Source organism: Cajanus cajan, chromosome 9 (assembly GCF_000230855.2).
Source record: "Cajanus cajan strain Asha chromosome 9, NIPB_CcT2T_4, whole genome shotgun sequence".
Classification (NCBI taxonomy): domain Eukaryota; kingdom Viridiplantae; phylum Streptophyta; class Magnoliopsida; order Fabales; family Fabaceae; genus Cajanus; species Cajanus cajan.
Window position 1 is genome coordinate 47,320,532 of NC_138525.1, and position 15,469 is coordinate 47,336,000.

At 31.7% G+C, this 15,469-nt stretch overlaps 1 protein-coding gene across 1 annotated transcript; it reads left to right on the top strand.

Moving 5' to 3' along the window:
- Positions 1-4,500: 4,500 nt before the first annotated feature.
- On the top strand, positions 4,501-9,167 carry LOC109793003 (phospholipid hydroperoxide glutathione peroxidase, chloroplastic). Its single transcript, XM_020352465.3, has 6 exons — positions 4,501-4,846; positions 5,102-5,178; positions 5,505-5,566; positions 7,047-7,165; positions 7,245-7,412; positions 8,865-9,167. Exons 1-6 carry the CDS (start codon positions 4,592-4,594, stop codon positions 8,892-8,894), a joined length of 711 nt encoding a protein of 236 aa, XP_020208054.1. The 5' UTR covers positions 4,501-4,591; the 3' UTR covers positions 8,895-9,167.
- The last annotated feature ends 6,302 nt before the right edge of the window (positions 9,168-15,469 follow it).

The following is a 15,469-nucleotide window of genomic DNA, read 5'->3' on the forward strand; positions in this document are numbered from 1 at the left end:
TAGACTAAACTAATCTTAAATTAATAATATGTTTTAGTCTTATGGGTTAGGATATGAAGGACGAGTTGACCTATTTTGATAATTTTACTTGAGAAGATCTAATAATAAATGAATAAATGACTGGTTGTTGAAAATAGCATAAACACATTGTTTTCTATGTAGGTAACATTAATTATATATATCGTGAATGAAAAAATTGTTTAATAACATAAAAAATGTCAATTTCCTTATAATAATCACGTCAAACTCACCATGATGCTTAAAATAATGACTTATAGAAACTAAAAATAATCAATTTTAAATTTGAAAAATTAAAAATAAATTTATCTTAAATTTAAAAAATTGAAAATATATTTAAGTTTAATTTAAACAAAGTTATAGAAACTCAGTAAAAATTAAATTTTAGATTGAAATTGGACTTCAATCCAAAGCATTTGTATATTTAAAACCCTTGCTACCACTAAAACAAATTACTTGGATGGTAAATGTATGATCTAAATAAATTTCGTAGTATATTTTAAATTTAAAATTATATATTAATTCATGTGATTCACTGTCTCATTGATTCAGTATCTTGGTTGAATCAATGATCTATTTGAGTTTTTTAAAACATTGATTTGAAGCTGGAGCGATGATTCTAGGTGGGTGCTTTGCACACAGAACACTGATTTTATTTTATATTTTTGTTTTTTAACAGTGAAGATAAATAGATAATGACATGAGAGAATAACTAATGAAGGAGATGACACGCGACAAATAAGATTGTGTGGCGAGTCATGAACCACATCAAAAATTCGTCCAAATCTAGACTTGAGGTTTCAAACCCACCTCCATCATTCAACCCTATCATGCTCGACACATAATAACAATCACATTTATCCTAATGTTTTCATCTTATATATAATCATAAAAGAAATGTTTTCTCTCAATAAAGACGAAAAAAGGGTAGTATCTAGAAGCCATACGATTTTTAACTAATAATATTTAATTTGATTGTGATGATTAATAATTCAAAACTATTTTTCGATTATGTGTCTACGTGATGCAAAAATTTTCAGATGATTTCAGAAGTATGATTCAAATGGTTAAATTTTGTTTTAGAGTGTTTGATTCGGTTCTTAAAAATTAAAAATTAGGGACCAAAATTTCATATGTAATATTATAAAAGAATAAAATTATAATTTATTAGCTTAAAAGATTGAAAGTTAAAAACTAAAACAAGTTAGAAATATTCTTGTTTTTATTTTAAAAATTAAAAAAAGATATTAATTCTGAAATTATTTTTCATTCATAAATGTGAAAATAAATTATGTTGGAAGCATGTGACCTAACCTTTATTAAGATTAGGTTATACCAAACCCTTTTAAAACGTGAACTAGACAAGACAAATATTTTAGTATTTACATCTTAATGTTAAATTATTAAAAAAAAAATCTTAAACACGATTACAGGTAATGTTTTAAAATCATATTATTACTAATGTTGAGTTAGACATAAGCCATATATTTCTAATTAAAATTAAACTCACTCTTAGCAAACAAAGTCTGAGGTATCCTAACTATTTTTCACCCAATTTATAAATACTCTCAATAAACAATTTTTTTTCCCTATGTTGTAAAACAAAAAATAGTTTCTAAAAACAGGAAACAAACATGACATACTTTATGTACCGGACATTATATTTTTTGTTTCTACTTTAAAAATAGTAATTTCTAAAACAGGAAACAAGCTTAACAAACTTTATGTATCAAACACTATGCTTATTTATTTTTTTCTCTTGAATATAACATATATATATATATATATATATATATATATATATATATATATATATTATGTTATAACTCTTATCAAACATATATATATGTTATAATGTTAGTTATTGATTGTAATTTTACTAGAGTTAGCCATCGTCCAATATATTTAATTTAAATAGTTTGCATATCTTATCAACACATATAATTTGATATTTATATATTTTTTTAATTAGGGACCGAAATTCAATTTTTATTTTAAATATAAAATTGGAATTGAGAGTAACACTTTATTTGTAATACGTATTAGATTATACTAAGTCTTCATTTTGCTGAGCTGTATATTTTTTTCTGTTTTTCTATAGCCTTTTATTTCTCATATCTATATATATGAGATGTATTTTAATTCATTGAAATATAACAAAGTGTTATCTTTTCTCCTTTCATCAATTTTACTTCTATATTGTTAATAATACGGGCCAATTATGATAAATGGAGTTATACCTCTTAATTATATATATAAAAAACTATTTGTAAAATATTTCATACTTTATTTTAAAAATATTTATAAAATAGTTATTTAAATTACACACGTACTTATTAATACCACCTTGAACATAATTAACTCTTATGATGGTTTTTATTTTTGGTATCTCCTTTCAACTTTTTTTTATAAGTAAAATATATTATTATTTGAAAAAGAAAAAACTTAGCACAAGAGTATTTAAGGTTAACACTGCACAAAATAATTACATTCATAGCATAACTCACATTAACATGCTTGCTTGCAAAGGACCGGTCCAACATATTATTAGTAACTTTAAAAAAAATTATAAAGTGATTTTTTTAATTAATAATAATACATTTTGATAAAAAAATAAAAATCTAAAATAATTTTAAAAAATATTAGATTAATATATCTTTTAAAAATAAGACTTGTAAAGTTAGTTTTTAAAAATATAAAAAATAATTTTTAAGTTATAAAACTTTTAAAAAAGTATGTAATTATTACTATAACTTTTTTTTTTTAATATAGAAAACCTACAACAAGAGCTTAAGGGTTAAGCTTGTTATTATTATTATTTTTTTTAAAATATGCATAATGCTCGTGATCATATTTTTTTATTTATATTTATATATGTAATTAAAATTTATAATTGTTTTGATATAAAAATATATTAAAAATGACTTGGTTATTATTTAAATTTGACATATTTAGAATATGTAACCTCTTTCTTTAACATCAAATATTTCTATTTATACTAAACTTATTATTTACAAGTCTCATGATTTTCGTAATTTTCATTCTAAAATCTCATAATGATTAATATTATATTATAAAACTCAATTTATGTATAATGGTTAGGCTTGCAATCTAACCCGTCCTCGTGGGTACCTGCCCGAACCCGCCCCGATTTGGACGGGGAAACCCGTGTTTATCGGGTTCGAGATCGAGTTCAGGTTTTTCCCAATTGATAAAATCGGGGACTGGGGCGGGGACGGGGATGTTAATACCCACCCCACCCCTTCCCCCATACTCGCTTCCGCCCCCTGCTTAATAATATAATTAAAAAAATATTTATATATATAAACCAAAATTAGAAATAATTATATGTAAAAATTTATATTATTTTTCTTTTCTTTTATTTTTTTTTTAAATTGTTCATATTTATTTAAAAGAAAAAAGAAAAAAAAAGAAAAAAATAGGAGCGAGGACGGGGCGGAGAAACCCAAACCTCGCCGGAGGCGGGGATGTGAACCTAGATTTTACCTCCGGTGTATTGGGGGCGAGGACGGGGTGGTTTAAATTTGCGAGGGCAGGGGCGGGGAACGTAAAACTCGCCCCCGCCCCACCCCATTGCTATGCCTAATAATGGTGTTGATTAAATCTCTTGACTTGGTAAATATTTGATAATCTTTGAATTCAAACTACTAAATTGACCATTAAATAATGAATAAATCTTTTAAAAATATTTTTAAGACAATACATTTCAAATAATGTTTGTAGACTATTGTAATCCAAACATTAACATTAGAAAGAGAACTTAATTCACTCTTGTTCCTTAATTTATATTTTGATAAAAAGTTATTTTAATTATTAATGATTTATTTTAAAAATATTAAAATATAATTTAAAATAAAATAATAACAACACATTAAAAGAGGGAAGAGATTATATATAATAAATATCCTTTTTGGAATGCATATAAGAAATATCCTTTGAAAACGTTTTGATTGAACAAAAGTTTCTAAAAATATAATGATTTAAAGCTAACTCCTAAAAACTTTATCTTTTAATATAACCATTTGAATTTATATATAGAAAGTGAACTAACATCTCGCGTAAATTAAGAAAAATCCCACTTATATGATGATTCTTATTTTTTATTTATAGAAAGGTTCTTATTATGTCATATAAAAAAGTTTATGAAAATAAAAGTTAAATCTAACTTACGAAATTAAATAATTATTGTCACGAGTAATTTTTTGATATTTACCTGTCAATCACAATACATCATTTTACTCATTTGCTGCTTTTTCATTTGTGTTATTCACGTAATAATTCATACAATATTTTTTTTAATCTTTATATTGTATAATTAAATATGAAATTGTATAATTAATTATATTTCATATTTCTCTATGTTTCTAATCATTATATAAATTGTTTACAAAAGGACATGTTTTCTTCTTTTTTCTTAGAAGGTTTACTTGTCACCCCTCACTTATATATATATACACACACTTGTAAACACAAAATCACTTGCAAAAATTCCATATCCCATAAAACAAAGTTCTACCACTTGAGGTGTTTCTTCATTTCCCAACCACCAAAAATGGCTTCCATGGCTTTCTCTACCTCCTTCTTCACACCCCTCCATGATTTCAGCCAAGCTAGAACAAACCCTATTGCTCCACTCTCTTCCTCTTTCATCAAATCCTCCTTTGCTTCTTCCAAGTCAACTTTTTTTCATCCTGCCCTTCCTCTACAACCCTCATCCAATTTTCCCAGGCTTTTTGTAAAGCCCAGGTCTTTCTCAGTTCTTGCAAGAGCTGCCACAGAAAAAACCATTTATGATTTTACTGTCAAGGTACCATGCTCAATTTCAATTTCCATAGCTTATTTGAAATAAAAGTAAAGATGGGTCAGCCTTGGAATTTGAATTGGGGAAAGGGGGTGTTAAAATTGTTATTTTTAAAATTTATTACGCTTTATTGCTGTAGATAGTTTTACAGAAGGAGGAAGCCTTTTTTGAAATTTAGAGAAGAAAGTTTTTTGTTTTATTATTTTTGTTTGTTATGTGCTTGCTCACTGCTCAGGGTGTATATCATGTTACATGGTGCAGGATATTGACAGGAAAGATGTTGCTCTTAACAAATTTAAGGGGAAGGTTCTATTGGTTGTCAATGTTGCTTCACGATGGTATGCATTATGTACTCTTCTAGGGAAATGTGTGTATGTGTCACAATATAAACAAATCTTATATTGATAAAATAAGAGAATAAATAATTACTTATAAAATATACATATATTCCAAATCGAGAGATTTTTTGAGATAACCAAAACTAAAATCGTGAGTGCTTATGCTTAAAACGGACAAATATCATAAAATAACCCTATCAATATATGAAGCCTTATTTTTCTTATGGTTTTCAAATTCTTTGAATAAAATCAGTTGTAACTTAACAGCTGTGTAAAACTTTCTTGTCCATTATGATATCGTTGAATAATTTTCCTTCCTATGGCAGTGGTTTGACATCATCCAATTACTCAGAGCTGTCACGCTTGTATGAAAAATATAAAAATCAAGGTATGTTACTTATAGAGGATAGTTATTTGTTTATCTTCTTAATATTTTCGAGTATGACAGTTGGTCATGTTTTACTTTATGTTTGCACAGAGTCTGTTCTTGGTTCTGAATCTATCTATCTACTTGTACAAAACATTTTGTTCTTGTTGGATTCTGCATAAAAGTAGGAGAGTAGTGTTCCTTTTTATTTGAATCATCCAGGCACAATTTATTGATAACTTTAAAAATGAATACCGGTGTGAATGAAGTTTACTAACTGGGGTCTGTTTCTCACATGTTCTCCTATTCTCGTCAAAGACACTATCCAGTTGAGATGGTCACTTAAAACTCACATCTTTGTACAGAAAGTTACTGATTATGATTCTACACTATCTAGCTGTTTTTCCAAGTTTAAGGAATTATGTACGAGGTGAAATTCTTCAGTTTGCAGTTTATTCCACTATTATTGTTATTTTGGATTTCATTAGATATAAGAACCATCTGTGGCTGAAAAAGAAATACATACTTTTACAAATAATTTATTTGACAATGTTTTTGACTATAATGCCTTACATTAAGTATAAGTAGAATTTTGAGCAACTATTTTTCTCTTTAGTCGTAAGAAGATAAAAGTGAATTTTTTCAAAATGATTTTATAGTTTTTCATGCTGTGGAAGGGTAGAAGCCAGAAATAAAGACGTTTAAGGATTCCATTCATTGGAATTTAGGATTTTAACATGTCTGACATTATTGTATTGATTCCGCTGTCCTCTTTCCCAGGTGCATGTTTGTGTCATGCTTACTTGTTAAGGGTGTGCTGTATGCATGTTAGGGAAGATGAAAAATAGAAGTGTTTGGTTGGGGAGTGAAAGTTAAAAGATGAAGGAGTTTTCATTTTCCGTTGTTTTGTTGGACTCTTTATTGCATTTTATTCAAGTTGGGGTGGAAGATTTTACAAAACAATAGAATGCCTATTGTAGCTGCTCCGTTTTTGGTTTGATCTCTGTCATTCTTTTATCTCTACCAAGAAAGCCTCAAGTTGTTTATTAGCATGAGTAGCATTAACAAGGATGCTATATGGTGGAACATGAGTGACCTTTGTTTGGCCTTAGATGCGTCTCTGGTCTTTTGATATTTGAAGAAGATCTTTGGTTGTTTTATTATTGGGAAGTTAAGGAAACATTTACTTTTATTTCCGTTTCCTGGTTTCATTTTCTGTTTTCACCTTTTATTTACAAAATTGCCCATTTGTTTTCAATTTGTTTCCTGTTTTCAAATATTTATATAGGAAACAAATTGAAAACAAAGAGACAGTTTTTTAAATAAAAAAGTGAAAAAGGAAATGAAAACAAAAGTAAATGGGCCTTGAAAAATTTCCAGTGGACAGATTCGAAAGTGACTTAAATTCAATTTTTTTTTTTATTTTGTCGTGTTTATGAATATGATTCTAAGTTTTTTAGTTTAAAAGTAATATGTCTTCTCAGCCACACTTTCTTTCCAGGTTTGGAGATTCTAGCTTTCCCTTGCAATCAATTTGGCATGCAGGAGCCTGGATCAAATCAAGATATTAAGCAGTTTGCTTGCACTCGATATAAAGCTGAATTTCCAATTTTTGATAAGGTCTGACAATGTTTCTTTAGTTGGTAGTTCAGAAAAGTTTAAATACAAGTATATAAAGTAATAAAGTTCTATAAAACAGGTTGATGTGAATGGACCATTTACAGCTCCGGTTTACCAGTTTCTGAAATCAAGTGCTGGAGGCTTTCTGGGTGATCTTATTAAATGGAATTTTGAGAAATTCTTGGTTGATAAAAATGGTAAAGTTGTTGAAAGATACCCACCAACAACGTCTCCCTTTCAAATTGAGGTATGTTAAGATCCTCCCCAGTACATAGCAAATATCCAGGTTCTAATTATTATAATGGCAATGGAATATTAACTAGTGAAGTATGTCAATGTGCTTTAATAGTTACTACACAAGATTGAAGGTGAGAGCAATAGAGTATATGTTAATATTGGGAAAGTTAGCACTGAAAAATCAGTTTTGAAACTTTTAATGCTGAAAACTAGAATTTAATGTTTGAATGCTCGATATTTTTCATGCCTAATGAAATATTTTATGCTTATTAGTGTAGTCATTAACCTCTTGCATGCTGAATGGTTTCAGCAGTTCTCGCTTACATTCATCGCAAGAAGGTTGTAGGTATTGAACAAACAAGTTAATTATTTTCAGCATACTCGAGTTAAAATATATGCCCTACATCGGAGATACTTAAGGCAACATTTTTCAACGGCTCAATTATAGATAAAGTTACACTCTTCCGGTAAATTGTAGCACAAGTAAAGCTTCTAATTGTTGTTAGAACTGCATCAAACGTTGATGGGCTACATCTATTGAAGACGTTAGGGAGGGATGTTAAGCCCAAGAATTTTAGAAGGGAGACATTTACCAAATAAAGGAAACATGTATGAGATTACCTTTAGTCTTAAAGCCCTCAAAATTTAGAATCATATACTACCTTTGTTCCTATGTATAAGATTCAACTTAGAACAATTATTTGTTCCTTTATATAAGATTCAATTTATAATGTTTGATGTATTATCTATTTTTAGATTAAAATACTCCTAATTAAAACATGTTCTCTTAATTTGATAAAATACGTTAATTGTAGACTCTTTAAAAGACATGCATTCTAATTGGTCAGGAGAATAAGCATAATTAATTATAAGAAAAAAATAGTACAGGATATGTACTTTAATTGGTTAAGAAAGAGGTTAATATTAATTAAGAGTGAAAAGTAGTAAGGGTAGCTTTGAAAAAAAAATATAAAAATAGGACAAATTTATTGTCATCAACTAGATTAACTATATTTCTTAATCTCGGTGAATTAGGTATTTGGATCATATATATATATATATATATATATATATAAGAATAGAGATAGTAATATTTTTCCAATTATCTCTTTCTTATTATGAATATGAAAAGAGATAAAAATAATTATAGTAATAAAAAAATCTATAGACACACTATCACATTCATATGCATTGGTCTGGATTAGTCATTAGTTTTTTTCCATTAATAATATTTAGATGTCTGTCAGCTGCTTTTTTTGTTTAGTTAGTTATGCATGTAGCAAAGTCTGCAGATAAAATTGTGAGCCTATGACTGATTTACAGTTGAAAGAAAGTGAAACTATCTATTTTGTTCTTACATTTATATATAAGACAAGTTATACTTGTATGTTTGAAAATTGATACTAATGCAATAAAAAAAAATTATTATTAACCTGGTCTTCTCTGATTTATATTTTTTCAGAAGGATATCCAGAGGTTACTTGCTGCGTGAGTGTGTAATTGGGAACACAAAGGATAGCTGTACATGGGAGCATGAACCAAGCGATGCTTGCACAAGGAGTTCAAATCGACGATGAGCAATAAATATAACCATGTAAATTTATTTGGTGTCTTTACTAAAGAAATTACCAAGATTAGGGAAGAAAAATTATACTTTATTAGCTCAAAATGATTCAAAATAGTATTTTTTTGTGTAAGAATTCTATGGCCATTATACTATTCAAGTAATGTGTTGTCATTATGAAAGCATTGTTACGTTGCATTAGATCAACATACGATAATTAATGAAGATAGCACAGCATGCTATTTTCTTATGGCAGCATTGTTTTAAAATAAGGTATTGTTTGGCCAAGTTTTTTTAAAAAGCTATTAACATAATTGGAGAGATGGAGATTCTCATCTTCAAGCTGATGCCACGTAGGAGAATAATACATCACACTTCTGGTCATTGATTTCATCCATTCATTCAGAATTTGTTAGTCTTTTTTTAGTTGCTCAGGAAATCTTAGTATAAATATCACTTTTGCTCGTTTGTATTTAGGTAATTTCTACCGTCCCTTGTTATTTCAAGTTGTACTGGTACATTTTCACGTTAGACCAATCATTTTGTGATAATTAGTAAATTTTTTACACATAAACTTTAATCTCTTAAATTTAGATAAAATTGCAAAATAATTCATACAAAATTATAAATTAATAATTTTGAATCTCAAAACCCTTTCACTCCTGTTCAAGCATGTTCAAATCTTTTAAAGAAGCAAGATTTGACTCGTCAATGTGTCTCTGGTTTGTTTTTTTGCCTTAACCAAGGGTAAATAAATTGAAAATTGAATAAATTACGACAATAAGCAAACCGTGAATTGGAGTTTCAAAAGATGTTAAGATCAATCATAACTGTAACGACCTAGCCAAGATGGCTACCTCGACCGTGTAAATAGAGCCCGTACCTCCCGACCTTGGTAGAGGCCTAGCTTGGCAGAGGCCGCAACACGATATCTAGGCCACATCGGCCCTTGAATGCTAGATCAGCTCTTAGTCAACAAAAAAGGAAGATAGAATATGATGACAACTGATAGAAGAAGTAGGAGAAGTGAAGATTGAACTCCTCCTAAGCTCCTCCTAGGCACGGATCCACTTCAATGGAGATAACACCGAATGGATGAACACTTTTAGAAGGAGAAGAACTTGCGGAATGAAGGCCTAAGCCTTGAGGGAAGCATCCAAGCTCAAGCAATCAAGAGATTGCTAACTTCAAAGAGAAGGAACTAGGGTTTCCTAAAGTGTTTTGAAGGCACTCTCTCTTGCTCTCTCTTAGAACTTCGGTGACTCTTGAGAATTGCTGAAAATGCAATCAGAAATTCTATATCATCAAAAGTGTGAATACAAGGTGAGAGTTACACATTTATAGGTGGAAACATTAGGTCAAAGTGGCGCCAATCCGTGTAGCTTAATTGGCGCCAAGTTTGAATTTCAAATTTGAATTTGAAATTCAAACTTTGGCTAACCAAGTGACTAAACCGGATGATACCTTCATCCTAATGTCATTTGGTAGTCATTAGATGTGAATTTTGAGCTCACATGGCCGGAACCTCTCCATGCAATCCATGTGACTCAAATTCAAATCAAATTACTACTAAATGACATAAAAATAAACCCTAATGCACCTATTCATGTATACTTCGTATAAACCTAATCTAATGACCTAAATACATTGGTCTAATGAATACAATGAATAGAAAAAATTACAAGAAGAAGAATGAGCCTAATATTGGGTATCAAAAGCCCAAAGCCTAAGAAGCCCAAAAATAAGCCCAAACACAAAAACCCTAATCTATGGTCATAATACAAGACCAAAATCAAAGTAGCTTCCTATACTATGAAAATACAATAAAAACATGGTGTTCATTCAATCAAGGTCCATGTGAGAAGCACCCTAGGCCCACCAAGCCCATTGGGCCCACTAAGTTCTGAAGCAGATAAGTCTTCAAGTAATCTCCTGGCCATGGCTCTAGTGGTTGGACCTTTAGCCCATGCTCTTCCATCATTCCCTCCCTCTTGAGAAGGATTCGTCCTCGAATCTGAAGACTCTTCCTCATCATCACTAGCACCTACAAAAGGTTTAAGATCACTAACATTAAAAGTAGGGCTTACTCCATAATCAGAGGGTAAATCAAGTCTATAAGCGTTATCATTGATACGCTGTAAGACCTGAAAGGGACCATCTCCTCTAGGACTGAGTTTGGACTTCCTTTGTTTTGGAAAACGTTCTTTTCTTAAATGAAGCCAAACCCAATCACCTTCCTCGAAGATCATAGGTTTCTTGCCTTTACTTCCTTGTTGAGCATATTTCTCATTTTGGAGTTGTATATGAGCTTTAATCCTTTTATGAGTTTTTTTAACAAACTCGGCTCTTGAAGCCCCTTCCTTATGAATGAAATGTTCAACATTAGGAAGAGGGATCAAGTCCAAAGGAGTCAAAGGATTGAACCCATACACAGCTTCAAAAGGAGAAATATTGGTAGTTTTGTGAACTACCCTATTGTAGGCAAATTCAATGTGAGGCAAATACTCATCCCAAGATTTGTGATTGCCCTTTAGGACTGCCCTAAGCATAATAGACAGAGACCTATTAACTACCTCAGTTTGGCCATCTGTTTGAGGATGACAAGTAGTTGAAAAGAGGAGTTTGGTTCCTAGTCTTGACCATAAGACACGCCAAAAGTGGCTTAGGAACTTAGTATCTCTATCTGAAACTATTGTCCTAGGAAGCCCATGGAGTTTAACCACATCTCTAAAGAAGAGTTTTGCAATGTTGCTTGCATCATCTACTTTGTGGCATGGAATAAAATGAGCCATTTTACTGAAACGGTCCACAACCACAAAGATAGAATCCATTCCCCTTTGGGTAAACCTAGCACAAAATCCATGCTAATATCTACCCAAGGGGAAGAAGCAACAGGCAAAGGTGTGTATGTACCATGAGGCATCACTTTAGACTTGGCTTGTAAACAAGCCAAACATCTAAAACAATGCCTTTGGACATCCTTTCGCATATGGGGCCAATAAAATTTTTCTTTTAGCAAACTAAGGGTTTTATCAACACCAAAGTGCCCCATAAGCCCACCTTCATGACTCTCTTTAATTAATAGTTTCCTAATGGATCCTTGGGGTATACATAACCTTTCTTCTTTGTACAAATACCCCTCAGCCATATAGAAACCATCAAAAGCTTTTTGTTGGCATTTTTTATAATTATCACCAAACTCAAGATTTTCCTCATACAACTCCCTAATATTATCAAATCCAAGAATTTGAGTACCTAGAGACACAAGCAAAGTATGTCTTCTAGATAAAGCATCAGCTACAATATTCGATTTTCCTTTCTTGAATTTAATAATATATGGAAATTGTTCAAGGAACTCTAACCATTTGGCATGCCTCTTATTTAATTTACCTTGACCTCTTAAATATTTAAGTGACTCATGGTCACTATGGATGACAAACTCTTTGGACACTAGATAGTGTTCCCAAGTTTGTAAGGCTCTAACCAATGCATACAACTCCTTGTCATAGGTAGGGTAATTGAGGGAGGCACCTCTTAGTTTTTCACTAAAATAGGCAATGGGGTGTCCTCCTTGCAATAACACAGCTCCTATGTCAACTCCTGATGCATTACATTCTAGCTCAAAAGACTTTTCAAAATTTGGTAGAGCTAGTATGGGTGCATTAGTAAGTTGATCTTTAAGAAGTTGAAATGCTTGGTCATGCTTGATGGAGGAAGCCCATGGGCTAAGGGCCCAACTACTAGGGCTATGGCAAGGATGATGCATGAAGAGTGGGCCCAAGCTCAAGGAAAGCCCACCACTTTATTTTGTTGGGCTTTGTCTCAAGCCCATTAGATTAGGGTTAGTGTATGATTGGGCCTTAGTGCCTTGTATTTCTTTTGGCCTTGTATTTCCGGCCATGTAGCATAGGAATTTCATTTCATGGTCATTTAGATTTAGGGTTAATTTAGGTTAACATGTTCACTTGCATTTGAATGTCATTAGTATGACATTTGAAGGTGCATTTCGACCATGTGCACACATGCACATGGTGTGACCGAAATGCAATTCAAATGGATACTAAATCACATCCAAATGAGTGCACATGGAGGGGGTGGCCGGTTGGCACCAAAATTTGAATTTTAGAATTCAAATTTTGGCGCCTAGAGTTAAGTTAACCATACCATGGTTTTACTTAACTCTAGGTGAACCCAACTTAAACCCTTAACCTAATTTCACCTATAAATCTTCCCATGGCCGAGTTTTGTATCACTTTTGGAATATTTGAATGAGAATTCTCTTCTTAGAAATCTCCTCTCCGAAAGTCACCTAGGTTCCCTACTCTACCCTCCTTGAGTGCTTCTCTTTGTAGAGCTAGGACACTTTTACTTCTTTGGACTTAGCTTGAATGCAAGCTTAGGTCACCTTGCACCTTTGAGGCGTCTCCATTCCTTGAAGTTTCATCCAAGGAATTCCGTGAAGGTGTGAAGAATCCATGTGCATCCAAGTGGAAGCACATCAATGCTTTGAAGTCCATTCAAATAAAATATCTTTTTTGACAAGCTCATTCAAGGGTGAAGCAATGCTAGAGAAGTTAGGCACAAATCTTCTATAAAAACTTGCTAGTTCATGAAAACTCCTAACTTCACTAACATTTTTAGGCTTAGGCCACTCTTGAATGGCTTTGATTTTCTCGGGGTCCACACGAACCCCATCTTTTCTTATAATGAACACTAGGAAAACCACATGATCCACACAAAAAGTACATTTTTCAATATTTGCAAATAGGTGGTTTTTCCTAAGGATCATCAAAACTTCTCTTAGATGTCCTAAATGATCATCTTGAGACCTACTATAGATTAAGATGTCATCAAAATAAACAACAAAAAATTTTCCTATACATTCTCTCAAGACATGATTCATAAGCCTCATGAATGTACTTGGTGCATTAGTTAAACCAAAAGGCATAACTAGCCACTCATATAATCCAAATTTGGTCTTAAAAGCAGTTTTCCACTCATCACCCTCTTTGATTCTTATTTGGTGATAACCACTCTTAAGATCAATTTTAGAAAATATAATAGCACCATGTAATTCATCAAGCATATCATCAAGTCTAGGATTGGGTGCCTGTACTTGATTGTTATATTGTTAATGGCCTTACAATCACTACACATTCTCCATTTTCCATCTTTGGGCACTAACAATACAGGCACAGCACAGGGACTCAAACTCTTTTGCACCCACCCCTTATCCAATAATTCTTGGACTTGGTTCTTTATCTCCTTAGTTTCTTGAGGATTTGTCCTATAGGCTGGTCTATTGGGTAGACTAGCCGCAGACACAAAATCAATTTGATGTTCTATACCCCTAAAAGGAGGAAGGCCCTTTGGACCTTCACTAGGGAATATATCATTAAAGTCTTTTAATAATTGAGAAACTTCAAGAGGTAAAGAACTAGGTTCAAGACTTAAATTATGACACTTAAGCACACCTCTACAAAGAAGAAGATAAGAAGGCTTTTCAACAATTAGGGTTTGTTTTAAAGTTTCTTGTTGAATTCCTTCTATTGGAAGAGGTTTCTCTTCCTTCTTCTCCTTTGAAGCTTTATGCTTCTTTCCTTTTTTTTTTAATCAAGTTTTTTCTTCTTCTTCTCTTTTCATTTTCATTTGTACTTGATCCTCTATCACTTGTGAAGGAGACAAAAGATGAAGTACAAATTTCTTTTCTTTATGGGTGAAAGTAATTTCATTGGTAAGGCCATTATGCATGGTTTTCTTGTCAAATTGCCATGGCCTTCCCAACAAAATATGGCAAGCTTCCAATGGAACTATGTCACAAACCACTTGATCTTCATAGTTTCCAATAGAAAACTTGACTTTCACTTGTTTATTTACATTGATATCCCCATCTTCATTAATCCAATGAAGTTGATATGGTTTCGGATGGGGAATAGGAATAAGACCAAGCTTCTCCACCAACCTTGTGCTACAACAATTGCAATAAGAGCCACTATCCACAATGAGAGAACAAGCATTATCAAAAACTTTACACCTTGTATGAAAAATATTCTCTCTTTGTGAAAGGTGAGACTCATGAGGTTGGCTTCCTAGAAGCCTTCTAATCATAAGAAGTTGACCATCATAAGGATATGCACTTTCAATTGGATGGTCTTCCTCACTTGTTTCACTATCACTTGAAGTGGTAGAACTAGATTCATCAACACTACTATAAATGTCTTGCCCTTTCAAAATCATCACCTTTTTAGTGGGGCATTGAGAAGCTATGTGGCCTCTCCCAAGACATTTAAAGCATTTGATGTCACTAGTCTTACTACTAGAAGTGACAACATTTTTATTTTTCTCCTTTTCATTTTCTAGACCCTTGCCAAATTTCTTAGAGGAATCATATTGACCCTCCCTCTTGTAGTCTTTCTTGATATAAGAGCTAGATTGAGTTTTGCCTTTAAAAGAACTTTTTCTCAAATTTTGTTGTTCCACCCTTATACAAAGTTGGACCAAAT